This window comes from Mus caroli, unplaced genomic scaffold (genome assembly GCF_978045245.1).
Source record: "Mus caroli unplaced genomic scaffold, Mus_caroli_1 scaffold_13, whole genome shotgun sequence".
Lineage (NCBI taxonomy): Eukaryota > Metazoa > Chordata > Mammalia > Rodentia > Muridae > Mus > Mus caroli.
This window is the reverse complement of record NW_028227268.1, coordinates 46925834-46945654: the sequence shown is the minus strand read 5'-3', so window position 1 is coordinate 46945654 and position 19821 is coordinate 46925834. Positions and strand designations below refer to the sequence as shown.

Genomic DNA, 19821 nt, shown 5'->3' with positions numbered 1-19821 from the left:
AGGCCCTTTTTCTGCATGGCTCAGCAGCAAGCAGATATTGAGTATAAGATGTTGAAAATCCATAAGGAAGCAGACTAGGCGTGTCCATTGTAAGTGAAGCAATCCCCATGGAGGATTATTTATTTCTAACTCATCAATGTCAATTTGCCCTTACACACCTCAGGTGCACCTTGGACTCAAGGTGAGGCAAGCCACTGTGTCTCCTTTTTCCCTCGAGTGAGGGTTTCCCTTAACTAGCTGAGATTGACCACTTTTTCTTTTTTCTTTCTTTTTTCTTCTTTTGAGATGGGGGTTTCACAATGTAGCCCTGGCTGACCTGGAATTTGAATTGTAGATGGGACTTGATCCAAATTCGATCCTCCTGCCTCTACCTCACTAGTGTTGGAATTAAACACACTCACCTATGCTTGAAGCAAAACCAGAGATTTTTAACAAAAGTCCTATCTACGATAGGCCAAAGAGATAAAATATGGCTGGAGGAGGAGAAGAAAATGCTTAAAGTATGGAAGCAAGGGAGATGATGATGATGCGTGAAAACTCGAGCTTTCCCTTCTTGTCAGTTCTTTAAATTGGATGAGAAAAATGTGCTAGAATGCACAGGGCAGGTTGATCTCAATGAGGAAGGTCTGCCGTGGCAAGAACCCATCAAGCCTGTCGCTCTGTCCCCCACCAGGCCAGCCCGCGGTCGCCCCGCACAGGCTCCTGGCTAACTCCCCTCCCGCAGTCTAGGCCGACCTCGCCTCCAGCCGCTCCAGGGGCCGTTCTCCGTCGCAGTCGCAGTTCCCGCCTCGCCGCAGGGCCGCCCGCTGTGCCGACGGAGGAGGGGCGTCTGTCGCGCTGGTTCCAGCCTTTTCTGGCGCCGAATTCCGGGACCCACCCCCCCTCCCCCCGCGCCAGTTGCCAGGGAGCGGTTGCCATAGAGCTGAGCAGTTGTCCGCGTGCGCAGGCGGAAGTCCCGGATTGAGGCGCCGCCATTTTTCCTGCTCGGACGCGGAGCGAGAAGCTGAGAGAGTCGGAGACGCTATCCGCTTCCATCCGTCGCGCAGACCCTGCCGGAGCCGCTGCCGCAATGGATGATCGGGAGGATCTGGTGTACCAGGCGAAGCTGGCAGAGCAGGCCGAGCGATACGACGGTGAGTCGGGGGGGTGTCGGGGGGCTGGAAGTCTCGGACCCTCCGCCGCCGCCCACAGAGGCCGGGAACCGGAGACAAAATGGCGGAGCCGTCTCGGAGCCGGGCTTGGGACCTGGGTCGGGAAGCAGGCCGTGGCCTGCGGGCTCCCGGCGCGGTGGGAGTCCCCGGGCCTAGGGATTTGACCCCTCCGGTGTCCTTAGCTTACAGGCGCTCGCCCGCCAGCAGGCCGGGGCGGAGGGTGGAGGAGTTGGTTGTAAAATGGCGGCTGGAGGGGGAGGGCGAGTCCCCGGGCGGGGGAGGGGGAGGAGATGGCGGGTGCCGGCTCCCGGCGTGCGATCCCCACGGGAGCCCTCGGGAACCCCGGCGGGGTGTGGAGGAGGACACTTGGGTGGGGCGATGTGAGGAACGGTACCGGTCGCTCGGGAGAGGGCGGCATCGAGGAGCTGTAGCGCTAGGCGCCTTTCGGGGAAATATGGCGGGTGGGGGCGGTGGCTTTTCCCCTGAGGCCCAGTGTGGGGCGGCGGCCGTGGAGCCTCACAAAGGAGAAGCCTCTGGAACGGACGGCTTCTCGGGGCTGGCGGTGGAGAGGAGTCTTCTGGTGAGGGTGGAGTGTTTGGAAATCACTGCAGAGCCTCCTTGGGTGGAGGCGAGCTGAGATGCTGCGATTGGATTTCTTCCCTCAGGCCGACACACCTTGGAGTTGAGGGTTTGGGGGGCTTTTTAGCCTCGCCTTCTTCCGGGGAGGTGCAGAACCTCACTCCTGCCCCGTTTGTTCTTACCCAGGATATCCTAAAGTTCCTGCGGGTTTTTTGTCCCCCCCCCCCTTCTGTCCCCATCCTAAATAGGCACGGAGTTCTGATGGCTAGAATACAGGAGACCAGGCTTGTCAGGATTCCTTAGTACGAATTTCCCTTTGCAGGGTCAGTGCCTCAGTTTACCCGTTTGTAAAATTGACGACTGTACTATTCACACTCGTCATTATGAAGTATGGAAAGACCTGCTGAGAAATAGTTAATTCAAATAATGTTTAGTAGCACTTTGGGTTGACAACCCAAGTTCGGGTGGAATGCATGCTCTTGCTTGGCTTGGGGAGCTTTACCTATTTTGAGCACTCAGTTGAGGCTTGAGTTTGAATTAGGAATGTAGAAGATTGTAGTTTTTCTGTTTTATGATTTCATTGTTACATGATTGGGGCTCAAACCCAGGATTGCATGCAGGCAAGACAAGTGCTCAAATACTGTGCTACACCACAACTCTGTTTTATTCATTTTAAGTGAATGGTTTTATTTTTTATTTTTATTTATATATATGTATATACACACACATTTCAATAGTTACTCTTTGTTAATTTGACACACACCCCCACCTCCAGGTGATGGAGCCTAGACCCTAGTACGTGCTAGATTCTCAACTTAGCTGCATCCGTAGCTCCTGCTAATTGCAGTCTAGTTTTTTTTTTTTGAGAATTTCATTGACATATCTGTTTGTGAAGTGTAACTAGATATTTGAGTTAGGCAATAGGCCATTAAACTAGTATTTGAAAATGAAAAGTCACACACATGGTTCCTGTGATTTAATTAATTGCAGGTGTAGCTCTGGCTGTTCTGAAACACTATGTAGACCATACTGGTCCTGAACTCAGAGATCCATCTGTCTCTGCCTCCCTGTGTGCTGAGATTAAAGGCATGAATACTAAGGCAGGCTAGGTCCTGTGAGTTCAATGTTTTGGGAGTGGTAGGGTCCAATGAGATAAGATTGGAATTAAGTGTTCTTAATGTTTTTTCCATGTTAGTTAAAACATTTGCTTTTCAAATGTTAGGTCAGACCCTTTTCCTTGAATGGCAGTTTCTCCTGTGGAAGCTTTTGAACCAGTCCTTAGTCTTTGCCAAAGTCATAGTCCCAGCATTTGGAAAGTAGAACAGCAGGCCTCAAAACCTCCAATTTAGGAAAGACTGAACTACATTTTGTCTTGCAGATTTCAGTTTGTAGTGAGTTGGGCTCCTTTTGGGAGCTGGAGGAGATGGGATGGGGAAATAGGAGTGCAGCTCCCGGAGAGCTTGTCTGTCCCTGGAGAGTCAGCTGTACTGGAGGTTTCCCCTCTTGATCCCAGAAGAGGTCCCCCCCTTAATCTGTCCTTGGGAGAAAGCATGAAATTAATTTGAGGACTGGTGACTTAGGCTTTATGTAAATATAACCCTCCCTCCACCCAAAAATGAGGTATGAGGGGAAGCTTTCTGATTTGTTTCTAAACGTCGTTTTAAAAAGGGATTTGCAAGTATGATTGTAGCTTCCAAATAAATGACAATTTTAAAATCATACTTGGGGTTTGAATGATGAGAATTTTTGAGCAAAGCTTGGCCTTGTTGGCTATTGAGTACAGTGTTCTAGAAAAGCCATGTGGTGACTGTACTTAATGAGGGAAGGAAACTGGAAGCACTCCTGTGATTTGGCCTAAGAAAGGAAATCAGTAGAAAGGGAGAGGAAGAAGGCAGTCACAGAAAGTGATCACGCTACTGACTGGTAATTTAGGTTTATTAGTGTAACAAAAATTGATTATAGTCACTGATTATACTAGTAACCACTTAGTAAATAAAATGCCAAGGATAGTGAAAGAATGCATTGCAACCCTGAGTTTTAGATACTATGTAAATGTTGGCTTTTAATTGCCTGCTTCCTGCTGCTGTCATAGGTTTCTCTTGTATTTTGCATGCTGGGTAGAACCTAGTGCCTGAATTATCTTACTTTCCCCATAGGTAATAGAAAACAATTTATATAGATTATTTAATGGTCTTAGAAAAGGAGGTGAGAAGCCGTTTTAAAGAACAGTTTTAGGACAGTTTAAAGAACTGTTTAGGAGTTTATATAGGAAAATTTAAAGCTTGAGGCTAGGACTGTTCATTTTAATTGTCAGTATTCCCCCTCTCTCTCTCCTGCTCATTCATTCATTCATTCATTCATTCAGAGACAGGTTGTCTCTAAAGAGCCCCTGGCTCAACCAGAATTCACTGTAGACCAGCCTGGCCTCAAACTCAGAAACCCTCCTTCTGCCTCATGAGTGCTGGGGAGTGCGGCAATATGCCCAGTTTAGTTTGGTAATTCAACAAGTCAGTAGTCTTAAGAAATAGGTTTTTGTATATTTATAGCTATATTAATCAGGTTACCATAGTCAAATAAATTATAAGTTTTCATACATTTAAAACACATTAGTATAGAAAAGTTAAGGAAGTGGGGCATAGCTAGGAATTGAACTGAGGGCCTTGTGCATCCTAGGCAAGTGATCTACCATGGAACTAGATCCAGCTGTATTTTGAGACAAGGTCTCACTAATTTACCTAGGGTAGCCTTGAACTGGCCTTGAAATTACCACCCTCTAGTGACAGCCTCCCAAGCAGCTGAGTTTGGCCTGTTCAAAAAAGGAGGTTCCCCCCCATTTTCTGGGATCGGAGTGGTCAACATATGTAATATTTGACTCGTGTGGTGTTTCTGCTTTTGTCTTTCCTAAACTTCATCCTGCTCGGATTAGTTCAGTGGGGTCTAGAATGGTGGCACACTACCTTTTTTTTTTTTTTTTAAGATTTATTTATTTATTATATGTAAGTACACTGTAGCTGTCTTCAGACATTCCAAAAGAGAGAGTCAGATCTCGTTACGGATGGTTGTAAGCCACCATGTGGGTGCTGGGATTTGAACTCCAGACCTTCAGAAGAGCAGTCAGGTGCTCTTAACCACTGAGCCATCTCACCAGCCCGGTGGCACACTACTTTAAACTACACTTAGAAGACAAGGCAAGAGGATCTCAAGTTCCAGGTTAGCCTGAGTTATGAAATCCTGTCTGAAAAAGACAAATTAGCCAGGTGGGATGACACATACCTTCAGTCTCTGCACTCAGGAAGCAGATACAGGCAAATGTCTGAGTTCTAGGCTAGAAAAGAAAAGAATTGGCTCTATGGGGTGTGGCGTGTTGTTGAGATCCCTTCTCCCCACCACTTGGGTTGTCACTCTGAATACTGAAATACCAGAAATTCGTCTGTTCTGAGTCATTGGCTTGAGAGCTGTTTTAAAACACCAAAAATCTCATTACTAAAACATACTGTACTAGTTAGGGAAGGACGGGGAACACATATTCACTCACTCACTCACTCACTCACTCACTCACTCATTCATTCACAGACAGGGTCTCTGAATATTGGCCTGGAACTCAGGAGGCCCTCTTTTTCTGTGCCTCCCAAGTGCTGGGATTAAATGTGCTCACAGTCACTTCTACCCCTGCCTTTGTTTGCAAGGGATGCTCTTTACAAGGTGGGTGGTGCATACTGTAATCCCAGTGCTCAAAAGGACAAGAATCTAGGATTTAAGGTTAACTGCATCTGTGTGTAGTGAATTTGAGGTTACATGACACTGTCCCAAAATAAAGGGATACTGTGCATTAGATTTTTGTACAGCATTGTTCTTTTGTGTTCCACAATTTGGGGATACTATGAGTAATCACTGTTACTTGAAGTGATTTTTACTACTGTGGATGTTCTCTAAGGATGCTCATTTTAAATTTCATTTGTATGATGTGTGTGTGTTTTTCTGTGTTTGTTGTTGTTTAAATTTTTATTTGACATGGTCTCACTATGTAGCTCTGACTGTCCTGGAACTCGGTCTGTAGACCAGGCTGGCCTTGAGCTCAGCTCACAGAGTTCCACCTGCCTCTATATCCTGAGTGCTGGAATCAAAAGGTGTGGGTCACTATGCCTGGCTGTGCATGTGTGTGTTGTGCGCTGTGGCACATGTGTGGAGGTCAAAGGACAACCGATGGAAAACTTTCCACCAAGTAGGTCCTGGAGAGTGAACTCCGGTGGTCATTTCTGACACAGGTGTCTGTCTTCACCTGAGCTCTCAGGTCCTCTTTTCACTTTCTTAAATTAAGAACTGCTTTTATTTTCTGTATGAGGGTTTTGCCTTCCAGTATGTCTTTGGACCACATGCATGAATGTCTGATGCCTGCAGAAGTCAGAAGAGGATGTTGGATCCCCTGGAACTGGACTTATAGGTAGTTGTGAGCCATGACCATGTGTGTGTGTGCTGGGAGTCAAACCTGGATCTTCTGCAAGAACAAATGCTCTTAATCACTGAGCCAACCTCTTCACCTTAGTAGAAGGGCACTAGGGCTCATGACTAATTCTGGTAGGAGTTTGAGGCAGGAGGATGTAAATTTTGCAATTAAACCAGTCTTTGCCTTAAAGTAGAAACAGGGCTTGAGTATGTTAACTAAGTGATGAGTGAGTGACTGTGTTCATTCACTGCCCGAGGAAGTAAAAGCATAATCAGTACAGGCTTACAGGCCTTTCATAACAATATTGACCAATAGAATGTCACCTCCCCTTAACACTTAGAAAAGTTATTTTGGGGTACATGATAGGGTGCTGGTACAGATCTATAGACCCAGCATTCAGTGTGTTCTCCTCAACCCTCACAAAAAACACATGTAGTTGACTAAGGAGGTATAGAGTATGTGTATAGCATGCTTGTTTCGTGTTTTTTTTGGGGGGGAGGGGTTCAAGACAGGTTTTCTCTGTGTAACCCTGGCTGTCCTGGAACTCACTTTGTAGACCAGGCTGGCCTTGAACTCAGAAATCCGCGGATTTAATCCCAGGCTTCTGAGTGCTGGGATTAAAGGTGTGCACCACCATGCCCAGCTCATCATTTAAAATCTTATAATATCAGTGTCTCTGGACTGTGGCGAATGTCACACATTAAAACAGTATTTCTAAAATACTCCCCCCCCCCCAATCCTTTCATTTATAGAAATGTCCTTAAATAACATGTGGAACATTTTTGGAGGGGCACTGGTGGGCATGTAATTAGTATTTCAGATAGCCCAGATAACTGTAAAGTAGAATCTATCAGTGGGTAGTGAATAGCAGCACCACAATGTGGCTAGTTTGCTACAGTTAAGTACTGTTATATCCAATTTGGTGGGTGGAGTTGCCCACATAACCTTTATAGACTGAGCTCATACTGTAACTAAACACTAAACAAGGCCCATTGGAACAGTTCCAGGGGCTTGTTTAAGCTCACTAAATAGAAGCAAGTTATGACAAAGGGGTCCTCAAAATTTATCATGAAATCCAGAAGTTGGCATGAACTTGCCATTTGATATTACCAGTTTTTGTGTGTGTGTGTTTTAAGTTTTGGAGATAGAACTCAAGTCCATACATTTGTACCTTAGGTACTTGATGAACTAAGTTGACTTCCCAGTCTGTTTTTATGTCTGGTGATGACAGGGGGTCTCTGTATCCTTGGCTGGCCTGCAACTTGCTTTGTGGTCCTGGGTGGCTTCAAACTTGAATTATTCTGTCACTTAGCCTCAAGCAGTGGAAAATGACACATATTCTACCATACCCAGCTAGTTTCTCTTTAAGACAGGGTCTTACTGTGTACCCCTGGCTGGCCTTCAGTTCACAGCTCCATCTGTCTCTGCTGTCATCTGCCACTATGCCTGGCCTAATTTTTATTTTGAGACATGGGTCTTGTTTCCATGCATATGCTACCATACCCAGGTTAGTTTCCTCACTTAAAGAAAATTTCCTAAGCTTTGTTCTCTCACCACAGATATTGTAGGTCTGTGTCCTGAGAACTTTGGCTTTCTTCAGATTTTGCATTTGGTAGAAAATAAGATCGACTAAAGGGTAATTGAAGCTCTGGAAGCTGTCTCACTCTTTAAGTGGGAATGGGAAAAGTCAGGGATATGGTAGCTGCTGATAATAGAGCTAGCTGGTATGCCTAGCTCTATTATGGTATTGGAGTCAAATATGCTGTTTTATTTTGTCTGCTTTGAGCTGGTTAGAGGTGGCAGCAGTACAAAGTTTAGAACTTTGCCCATAAACATTTGTCGACTTTCTTGTACTATGCTGTCAAAAATACCAGATTTTGGGCCTGGAGAGTTGGTTTAGCAGTTAAGAGCATTGGCTGCTCTTTTAGAAGACTTGGGTTCAATTCTCAGCAACGACATGGCAGCTCATATCTGTAACTCCAATTTCAAGGCTCTGACACCCTCACACACAGACATACGTGCAGGCAAAATACAAATGAACATGGATATAATTAAGTTAACAAACCATCAGATTTTATGTAGAAAACAGAATTACCATGATGTTTCTTATTTTTTTCCTCCTCTTCCACATCTTCCTCTCTTCCTCTGTGTTGAGGATTGAACCTTCACATATGCTAGACCTTCACATATGGCTACATACTCTGGCTCAGCCATTTAATCATCAACATATGTTTCCTGGTTTATGACCTTGAAATTTAACCTTTTTTTTTTTTTTTTTGGTTTTTTTCCAGACAGGGTATCTCTGTGTAGCCCTGGCTATCCTGGCACTCACTTTGTAGACCAGGCTGTCTCGAACTCAGAAATCTGCCTCCCTCTGCCTTCCAAGTGCTGGAGTTAAAGGCGTGCGCCACCACCGCCAGGGGAAATTTAACCTTTTAAAATTACATTAATTTTTGTGGAGATGGGCATATGTATCAGAGTGTAGTGGTCAGGTAACTTCTCTTTGTTCTCTTTTATCATGTTGTTTCTAGAGCTCATATCTTTTACCACAACCTTTTTTTTTTCCCCTGGAGCCCAGAATGACATTGAACTCAGATATCTTTCTCCTGATCACCACATCTGACTGGATTTACTTTTAGTATGTGTAGAGTCAGTCTGAAGCTGTGTGTGGTGGTGCAGTTTTTACAGCCTAACACCCAGGAGGCAGACACAGGCAGACTTTTGGGTTTAAGATCAGCTTGGTTTTCATAGTGAATTGGAGGACAGCCAGAATTACACAGAGAGACCTTGTCCCTAATTATTGACAGTGGTCTCTGCTCTGTGCAGGGTAATAGAATGGCAGGGTAGTGTGTTCCCTGTTGGTTCTCCTAGTTGGTAGTGACATAAGATGCCACTCTACTAACAAAACCTTGGTAGTGTTTGCCCAGCTGATGCCCTGCACCACATAAAATGGGCATGGTAGCACATACTTGTAATTCCAGCACTCAGGCAGGAGGATAATCACTACTACATAGTAAGTTAAAGGCAGGCCAGCCTGAGACTGACTGATTCAAAAACAAACAAACCCATCATCACCACCACCACAAGAATGAAACAAAACCAGAAAGAACCCCAAAACAAAAAGACAGTCATTTTCAGCCAGTTATGTTGCACTATACCTGTAATTCTAGCATTTGTGATGTTTAGGCAGGAGAATTCTGAATTGAAGGCCAGCCTGGGCTACATAGTCTGATCTTGTCACAAACTGTCTTAAAAGACAACTGTTAGCCGGGCGTGGTGGCACACACCTTTAACTCCAGCACTTGGGAGGCAGAGGCAGGCGGATTTCTGAGTTCGAGGCCAGCCTGGTCTACAAAGTGAGTTCCAGGACAGCCAGAGCTATACAGAGAAACCCTGTCTTGAAAAAACCAAAAAAAAAAAAAAAAAAAAAGACAACTGTTGACTACCATCTTTAAAATAACTTAATTCTCTGTTTCCTAAGTACCATTCTTTTTTTTTTTTTAAAGATTTATTTATTTATTATATGTAAGTACACTGTAGCCGTCTTCAGACACTCCAGAAGAGGGAGTCAGATCTTGTTACAGATGGTTGTGAGCCACCCTGTGGTTGCTGGGATTTGAACTCCGGACCTTCGGAAGAGCAGTCGGGTGCTCTTACCCACTGAGCCATCTCACCAGCCCCCTAAGTACCATTCTTAAGTGTTATTCTGTCATGCCTCAACATGGTTTGGCTGATGGCACATGCCTTTAATCAAAACACTTTGGAATTAGAGATTGGGGGAATCTCTAGGTTGGAGGGCAGCCTGGTTTAAACAAACAGCAAGTTCTAAGCCTGCTGGGGCTGCATAGTGAGATCTGACCTCAAGAAAAAAGAAACGACCCTGCAAAGCAGGCACTACTCATTTTCCAGATAAATATTAAATGAAGACTAGGCTGGGGACATGGCACAGCAGCTAAGAATGTTTGTTGCTCTTGCAGAGGGTCCAGGCTTGGTTCCCAGCATCCATGAAGCAACTCACAGCTGCCTGCTAGTCCAGTTGTAGGGAGTCTGACATTCTCTTCTGGTCTCCACAGACACCTAGGTGCATTGGGTCCACATACATACATTGGAGAATACATACAGTAAATACGTATTTTAAAAAACATACACTTAAAGCCAAAAAATAAATAAAAGAGTTAAGTGAGGACAAATTACGGTATTTAGTCAGGCGTGTTGTAACTTGCACTTCACACTTGGTGTTTGTGCAGTATTGTAAATATTAGTCCTTTCCTTCCCCCTTCACTCCGGAGGTTCAAGACAAGGTCTCATGGAGCACACTCAGGCTACCCTTGAACTTGCTTCATAACCTAGTCAGCCTTGAACTGCTGGTCTTCTCACTGAAGCTCTATTCTTAGTCTTTAATTTTATAATGTGGAAATTGCTTTGGGGGCCTGGGGAGATAGATCAGTCTGTCAAGTGCTTGTCATACAATCACAGACACTGAGTTTAAATCCCAGCATCCAGTTAAAAACTCTATTGTTGCTTGTCATTCCAGCATGTTTGTAATCCTCTCTTGGGAGGCAGGGACTGATGAATCCCTGGGGCTCTCTAACCAGTTGTCATAGCCTAATTGTTGAACCTTACCACTTAGAGAAGTTGTTTTAAAAACCCAAGGTGGAGCTGGGTGGTAGTGCATGTCTTTGGGAGGCAGAGGCAGGCAGATCTCTGAATTCAAGGCTAACCTGGTCTACAGAGTAAGTTCCTGGATAGGAACTTACAGGGCTACACAGAAAAACTGTCTAGAAAAACAAAAAAAATTAAAGATAATCAAACATTTTTCTTTTTTTGTGAATATGTGTATGATGAATACTCTCACAATAATGATGGTAAACATAGGGAACTCAGGACAGCTTGTGGAAGGTCTTTCCTTCTTCCATGTGGGTTGTGGAAATTGAACTAGGTTCAATAAGCCCAGGTTGAATTTTTTTCTTTTCTTTTTTTTTTTGGACTTGCAAATTGGGATACCTCTGCCTCACTTGTGCTATTATGCCGGCCGAACTTAAAGCTTTATAAAAGTCGACTCAGGAGGTGGAGGCAAAGGGTCAGGAATCAGTGTCATCCTTGGCTGCATAGAAAATTCTAGGCTACCCAGCACCTGACTCAAAAATATACAACTGGGCCTAGCAGTGGTGGCACACACCTTTAATCCCAGCACTTGGGAGGCAGAGCCTGGCGGATTTCTCAGCCTGGTTTACAGAGTGAGTTCTAGGATGGCCAGGGCTGCACAGAGAAAAAAACCCTGTCTCGAAAAATTAAAAAAAAAATAAAAATAAAAAATAAAAAAAGAAAAAAGAAAAAGGAAAGGAAAAAAAAATAAACAAATAGACTGGAGAGGTGGCTCTGCAGTTAAGAGCACTTAATGCTTTTGTGGAAGACCCAGGATTATTGATAAAACCAGCACTCTTGTAGAGGCTTAAAACCATCTATAACTTCAGTTGCAGGGGATTCTGTGCCCTCTTTGGAACTCATCCTTGGGTACCAGGCATGCTTGTAATCCTAGCACTTTGTAGGTGCAAGAGGCCAGATTCTACTAGATAGCAGAATTCAAAGCTAACCCAAGTTATCCAACAACATCTCAAACAACAGATACATGGCTAGAATTAAGCTCCAGGAACTTAATTGATTCTCATAGCTATATTACGGGGTGTGTGTGTGTGTGTGTGCGCGCGCGTGTGTGCGTGCGTGCGTGCGTGCACGCGCGTGCGTGCCAGCCGCTTGTGCCTTGTATCTTTGGAGGTCAGAAGATTGTTAGGATCCCTTGAAGTTAGGGAATGTCTGAGCTGCCATGTAGGTGCTGGGAACTGAACCTGAGTCTTTTGCAAGGACAACTGCTCTTAATTTCTGCATCACTTCTCCAGCCCTTTGCAATAGATAGCTTTGGCGTGTAGTTTTGAGATGTGTGAATAGGTGAACAGAGGTTATAGAATCTTTTTCCTTTCTTCTCTCTCACTCCCCTCCTCCCCCCCCAGGGTATCTCTGTGTAGCCCTGACTGTCTTGGAACTCACTCTAGACCAGGCTGGCCTCAGATTCAGAGATCTACATGCCTCTGCCTAACTGCTGGGCTGTGTTGCATTTTTCTTTTTTCTTTTTTTTTAAAGATTTATTTATTTATTGATTATAGTAAGTACACTGTAGCTGTCGTCAGACACACCAGAAGAGGGAGTCAGATCTTGTTACGAATGGTGGTGAGCCACCATGTGGTTGCTGGTATTTGAACTAAGGACCTTTGGAAGAGCAGTTGGGTGCTCTTACCTGCTGAGCCATCTCACCAGCCCCTCTTTTTTTTTTTTTTTTAAAGATTTATTTATTATATGTAAGTACACTGTAGCTGTCTTCAGACACTCCAGAAGAGGGCGCCAGATCTCATTACAGATGGTTGTAAGCCACCATGTGGTTGCTGGGATTTGAACTCTGGACCTTCGGAAGAGCAGTCGGGTGCTCTTACCCACTGAGCCATCTCACCAGCCCTGTTGCATTTTTCTTAATGACCCTGACTTACCTTCATTTCAGAATGCTGCCAATATTTTTCTTAGCCTGTTTTGTTTAACATTTTATCTTGTCATATCACAAGTGACATAAATAACGACCTTCCAATTTTCTTTCCTTCATCTGAAGACCTAGAATTAAATGTTGGTTATTAGTGATAGTGTTTAGCTATTTATTTTACTTTTGTATGTCTTAGTATACAGATGAAATATTTGGCAGCTATTTGAGGGTAGCTGCCAGCAAGTCAAGATTAGCAAATGAAAAAGCTTACTAAAATAGATGCTATATGCACACAATGTTTTCATAACAGTATTCAGCAATTTAGTATATCAAGAGAATTTAAACTTTACTTGCATGTATGTACTGTGTGTGTCCATAAGGCCAGAAGGGGTTGGTGTTGGATCTCCTGAAGCTGAAATTACTGCACTTGTAAACTGCTTGATGTAGGTGCTGGGAACAGAACTCTGGAAGAGCAGGGAATGCTTCTTAACCACAGACCTGTCTCTCCAGTTTTACCAAGAGTAAGAATAGTATTTAAGAATACTTTGATGTTTTACCCTAAAGAAAACTTTCCTGGAGTCAAGACCCAGATACATCACTTATTAAACTCTGGGATTTGATCAGCATCTAAACTTACTTTATTTGTGGATATGCAGTTGATTGTACCAGGTGACTTTTTACCCTTTTGGTGACTATAAGCTGGTGATCTTCCTTTTGAGACTGTCTCCTGGAGCACAGGCTGCACTTAAGTCCTCCTACTGCATTTGCTAATACTGGAGTACTGGAGGGATTTCAGCTGTGTACTACCACACCCAGCTGCTTTAGCCTCTGGAACTTTTCTTCAGAACCAGCTATTTGTTTTTATTTTGTATACCTTACAGACTTTATACTAATTTTCTCTTCACTGTAGCTGGTTGATGCCTATCATTCTTTCTGTGTCTGCCTCTACATTTCTGTTAGTTGATAGTTTCTAAATTCCTTCCTACCTGACCTTCTAAACATGTTTTTGTTTGTTTGAGACAGGCTCTTGCTATAGCCTTAGCTGGATCCATCTGCTTCTGTCTACTTGTTCTGGGATTAAAGGCATGTGCTACCATGCCTAGCCCCCAGTTTTGTTTTTAAGTTTTTATTTTTTATTTTTATTTATTTCTTGAGACCAAGGTTTCTTTGTAATCTTGGCTCACCTGAAACCAGGCTGTCCTTGAACTCCAGTTCAACCTGCCTCTGCTTCCCTAGGGCCTGTATTAAAGGTGTTTGCCACCACCACCCAGTTGTTTTTCAGTAGTTTTTGTTTTTCCAGACATGGTTTATATGTGTAACAGTCCTGGCTGTCCTGGAACTCACTCTGTAGACCAGGCTGGCCTCGAATGTTTTTCAGTTTTTAAAAAAAATTTTTTTCAAATTTTTTTGAGATAGCATGCTTTTTTTTTTTGTTGTTGTTGTTTTGTTTTGTTTTGTTTTTGGAGACAGGGTTTCTCTGTATAGCCCTGGCTGTCCTGGAACTCATTTTGTAGACCAGGCTGGCCTTGAACTCAGAAATCTGCCTGCCTCTCCCGAGTGCTGGGATTAAAGGTGTGCATTAGCACGCCCAGCTGGCATCCATTTTTTTTTTTTTTTCATTTTTTTTTTTGGTTTTTCGAGACAGGGTTTCTCTGTGTAGCCCTGGCTGTCCTGGCACTCACTTTGTAGACCAGGCTGGCCTCGAACTCAGAAATCCGCCTGCCTCTGCCTCCCGAGTGCTGGGATTAAAGGCGTGCGCCACCACGCCCGGCTGGCATCCATTTTTTAATAGTCCTGACTGTTCTGGAATTTATGGAGTAGCCCAGACTGGCTTTGAACTCGTGTCAATCTTTCTGCCTTAGTTTCATAATGTTGGGGTTATAGGCATGATCTACTACACATGGCTTTATCATGCACTTTTTGGTCAGTGGGTATTAACTTTTTTTTTTTTTTTTTCGAGACAGGGTTTTTCTGTATAGCCCTGGCTGTCCTGGAACTCACTTTGTAGACCAGGCTGGCCTCGAACTCAGAAATCCACCTGCCTCTGCCTCCAGAGTGCTGGGATTAAAGGCGTGCGCCACCACGCCCGGCTAACTTTTTTTTTTTAAGAATTACTTATTTTATGTATGAGTATACTGTTGCTGTCTTTAGACACACCAGAAGAGGGCATCTGATCTCATTACAGGTGGTTGTGAGCCACCATGTGGTTGCTGGGAATTGAACTCAGGACCTCTGGAAGAGCAGTCAGTGCTTTTTAACTGCTAAGCAATCTCCCCAGTCCTAGTTTCTATTTATTAAGATGATTTTTGTATGCGTGTGCACGTGTGGCTGCTGTTGTGCCATAATGTCATGTAGAGACCAGAGGACACCTTATGGGAGTCAGTTCATGGGTATCTTGCCAAAGCAGTTTTTTTGTTGTTTTTTTTTTAATATTATTTATGTGTATATGCAGGTGACCAAGGAGCTCAGATGGGTATTGGATTCCCTGGAGCTGTGGTTACAGGTAGTTGTGAGCTGCCCAATCTGTAAGAATAATCTGTGTTCTTAACCTTTGAGCTTTCTTCCAGTTTTTTGTTTTTTTTTTTTTAAAGATAGGATTTCATGTAGCTCAAGCTGACATCAAATGCCCTCTGTAGCTGGAGGTAACATTGAACTGATCCACCTGCACCTACAGTCTCAAGTCTTGAAGTTACAGGTACAGCACCATGTCAGCTGTCAAGTAGTGTAGTTAGGAAGGAAATGTAGCTGAAAACAAGAATGGTGGGACTAAAGTTATAGCTCGGGTGGTAGAGTGCTTGCCTGACGCGCATGAAACTGTTCAATCTCCAGGACTGCGCAAGCCCAGCAGAGAGCTATGTGCACTCAGGAGGATCAGTGGTCATCCATCATAGTGCAAAATGAGTTTGAGGCCAGCCTGGGCAGCAGGATACCTTGTCTCAACAAAAGAAAACCACAGGCAGGGAATGAGGATGTTAAAGTCAGAAGGTCTTTTCTGTTTATCATCAGAGGTACTGATCCAGGGCTGTGCACTGGACCTCAGCATAGTGTGTGTTAGAAAACTGGAACCAGAGTATACACAGAACATTGTTATACCTAACTTCTAAGGGTTGCATTTAGCAGGCATGTTGTCAATGCTCAGAACACTTGCTGTGGTGCGAACCTGTGGAGTCTCTCCTTCCGCTTTAGCCTGAGTTTACCAGTTGATTATTATGTACTTGCCTTTATTAATTTTTTAAACATTTATTTATCTGATCATCTTTGTGCCAGCATTGAAGTGGTGGGATTCAGGTTGCGTTTCTCTCTCTCTTTTTTAAAAGATGTATTCATTTATTTTATGTATGTGAGCACACCTTAGCTGCATCAGAAGAGGGCATCAGATCTCATTACAGATGGTTGTGAGCCACCAGGGTTAAACTCAGGGCCTGAAAGAGCAGACAGTGCTCCTAACCACTGAGCCATCTCTCCAGTGCTCATGTTGCATTTTATTTTATTAGATATTTTCTTTATTTACATTTCAAATGCTATTCCCAAAGCCCCCTATACCCTCCCCCTGCCCTGTTCCCCAACCCACCCACCTCTGCTTCCTGGTAGGTTGCATTTTTGTTAAAATTTATTACTGTTTTATGTGTACAGATGTTTTGCCCACATATCTATCCACCACATCTGTGTCTGCTGTGAGCTGCCATGGTGTACTAGGAACTGAACTCTGGCCCTCTGGAGGAACAGCCAGTGCTTTTGATTTCTGAGCCATCTCTCCAGACTTTGGATTTCTTTTGTATGTGTTATGGTGAATACTTGTTGCCTCACTAGAGTATTTGTCAGTGTGATATAGGAGGTGCTGGATGCTTTAGGTGAAAAAGCAGTTGCTTTATTTCTGTCCTAGATATCAACAGCAGCATGACCTCTTCACTTAGAAGACTGGTTTGTTTATAATTCAAGCTGCCTGTGGTGGTGCATACCTATATCTATTTCTAGCATTTGGGAGGTGAAGAGAAGAAGGATAAGGAGTTGGAAGCCTGCCGGGCGGTGGTGGCGCAGCCGGGCGGTGGTGGCGCACGCCTTTAATCCCAGTACTCGGGAGGCAGAGGCAGGCGGATTTCTGAGTTCGAGGCCAGCCTGGTCTACAGAGTGAGTTCCAGGACAGCCAGGGCTATACAGAGAAACCCTGTCTCGAAAAACCAAAAAAAAAAAAAAAAAAAAAAAAAAAAAAAAAAAAAAAAAAAAAAAAAGGAGTTGGAAGCCTGCCTAGGGGAACATAAGACCTTACAGCATAAAACTCCATAAAGCTTAGTATTGTTATTAAATTATTGATGAGTTTACTATATTTAGTAATAGTTCTAATTTTGCCTATCTGATCATTGTATTGGTTTCTTTCAGTTTGTGTGAATTTCATGGAATTATTTGAAAGCAACTCAACACCACCTGGGGGCTTAGTAACTTTCTGTAGAATCCATTTGAAGGCTGCTGCTCATGTGGAACTCTCAGCAAACATTTTCTAATTACTCCTCTTAAAGGTTCACCTTGTATGAATGCCTTATTTTGCACTAACATTTACATGCCTCCTCAGTCATACAATCAACATAGTTGAACTTTAACTGGAGTGTGTGGGGCATAAATCAAGCTCTGACCTGCAGAGGCTTATTTGGTCATCCATCCCCAGTATGCCAGGCAAAATATTTTTTCCCCTTTTCCCCGAAATTCATATTGGAAAAAGGGACATGTAGTGTCCAGTGACCTCAAGACCACTCCCATTGAAGTACTGATAGGCTTTTTTTTTTTTTTTGGTTTTCGGTTTCTCTGTATAGCCCTGGCTGTCCTGGAACTCACTTTGTAGACCAGGCTGGCCTCAAACTCAGAAATCCGCCTGCCTCTGCCTCCCGAGTGCTGGGATTAAAGAAGTGCGTCACCACACCCGGTTTACTGATAGGCATTTTAAATAGAGGAAGAATTAGAGTAAGGCATAACCTGGTTGGGGTGTGGTCTGGTTGAGCTTTGTGGTTTGCAAGTTGGTCTGGAACAATCTTTCATCATCAAGGGGCTCAGACTGATTTATACAATGTGATTATTGGCTATGTTACAGGGTGCTCTCATTTGGTTTGGAGGTTTGAGGAGGGGGTGTTCTGAGGTTTTGTTCTCCCTGATTTCCAAGGTGAATGCAGATTGACAGTTACTTAATCCTTGCTTTCTCCCAAGTGAAGGAGACATACTGATGGACAAAGTCAGGCTTTGATCCTGGTTTTAGTTTCTTTAGGGTGTGGATGCGTGTGTGAACGTGTGCATGGAGATGTCAGACAACTTTTACCACCTTTACCATGGCTTCTAGAGATCAGGTTGCCAGGCATCTGTGGCAGTGCTGTTACCCAAGGAGCTATCTTGCCAGTCCTCATCCCAATTGCAGTTACTATCTAATAGGTTTAAGTGAGTACAGGAGCTTTTTTTGAAAAGCATCTAAGTTCCTTTTTCAAGTTGATACATTATTATTTACCATTAATCATAGGAATTACAAAAAACCCCATAACCAGTCAAAATTCTATTTAAAGTCATATTAATGTTCTGTCTGTGCTTTGGATTTTTGTTTTGTTTTTTTGAGACAGTGCTTCTCTGCATAGCCAGCCTTGGATGTCCTGGCATTTTGGTCACGTCTGCTGCAAAGATTTCATGAAATGTTAGACGTTTAGTGAAGAATTTTATGTTACCAGATTAGTGGGAGTCCTTGAATGACCGTGTTGGTCCAGAATTGGATCAGGCAGCTTTTGTGCAAAGCTTTGAGGAACCCTAGTTAGGGTTATGCTTCCATTGGTGATATTAAGAGAATAATGAGGGCTTCAATAACGCACTGTAGACATTCAGAGGAGATTAGGCCTTGGATTCATGATGCTGCTTGCTGTCCCTTAGTCTGTTGCATAAAGGAATAGAAAATTTTAAAGATGAAGGGCCTGAATTTTTTGGGATTTTAAAAATAAGTGACTCGGGGCTGGTGAGATGGCTCAGTGGGTAAGAGCACCCGACTGCTCTTCCGAAGGTCCAAAGTTCAAATCCCAGCAACCACATGGTGGCTCACAACCATCCGTAACGAGATCTGGCGCCCTCTTCTGGAGTGTCTGAAGACAGCTACAGTGTACTTACATAAAATAAATAAATAAATCTTTAAAAAAAAAAATAAGTGACTCATACTGGTCATTTACGAATTAGGTGGTTCCACCAAATATCTGATTACAGTTTATCCCACCAGAGGGCAGTCAGAACAATTAAAAAGCAACTAGAAAGAAGATGAATGGAAATGCAGACCAAAATCACAGCAGGGAGCTGAGTTGGGCATAGCTTAAAGGTTGAGTGCTTATCTAGCTTAACTGACCTGGGCCCAGTCATTTCAGCAACTGTAAAGAGGTAGATTTTGAAACATAAAACTCAGGTTACTAGTTTGGAAAGCTCACTAATTTTCATGAGATAGCTTCTAACTAGCATTTCTAGTTGCAGTGGTTACAAATTGCAGCATGAACTATTGCATTTGGCTTAATATAGCTTAATTCACTGTGTGATAGCTGTTCACTAATGTATACTTACTCTCAGGGTATTTCTGTACGCCTCTGCTTGTTAAAGTATAGGTTCTTGCTTCTTAACACTAGGGATTCTGAATCAGTAAATCTAAAGATCGAGTTGGTAATAGATAGACCTTTGTAAAACCACTTTTTCCCTCTTATCGTAGGTACTCAGTATATTTACTACGTTTTCAGTTTTTCCATTGTTATTCATAAACTGTTATTTATTTTTTTTGGCTACACTTAGAATATCTCAGATTATTGGGCCCCTTTTCTTTGCTTGCCATCTAGTGGTAACAAATAATAGTTGCTCAAATTTATAGCAGCAGAGGAATTCAGAATGGGTCATTTCACCCCCTCCCCCCAATATAGGCGGTCCTCAAACTTAGAGAAATCCTGTTTGAGGCAAGAGCCACTGTTCCATGGCTTATTTAATTTAGACTAGGTTCCCTGGCATCTCTTTGATGGCTTTGCCTTCTGAGATTGCAGGCATGCATATGCACTCTCCCCTCCCCATTGCTTGACTTGACTCATTTGATGATTATAAAGTTATTTTTAATTGGAAAGGATATGTGCTCCAGA

The 19821-nt window shown here is 43.5% G+C and overlaps 1 protein-coding gene across 1 annotated transcript in view; it reads left to right on the top strand.

The window, feature by feature from the left end:
• The first annotated feature begins 901 nt into the window (after nt 1–901).
• The window catches only part of Ywhae (tyrosine 3-monooxygenase/tryptophan 5-monooxygenase activation protein epsilon), a 34677-nt gene continuing 15757 nt past the window's right edge, over nt 902–19821 (top strand). Inside the window, exon 1 of the mRNA XM_021176760.3 lies at nt 902–1133. Coding sequence (XP_021032419.1) covers nt 1070–1133 — 64 coding nt within the window. The 5' untranslated portion in view covers nt 902–1069. The remainder of the gene's footprint in view (nt 1134–19821) is intronic.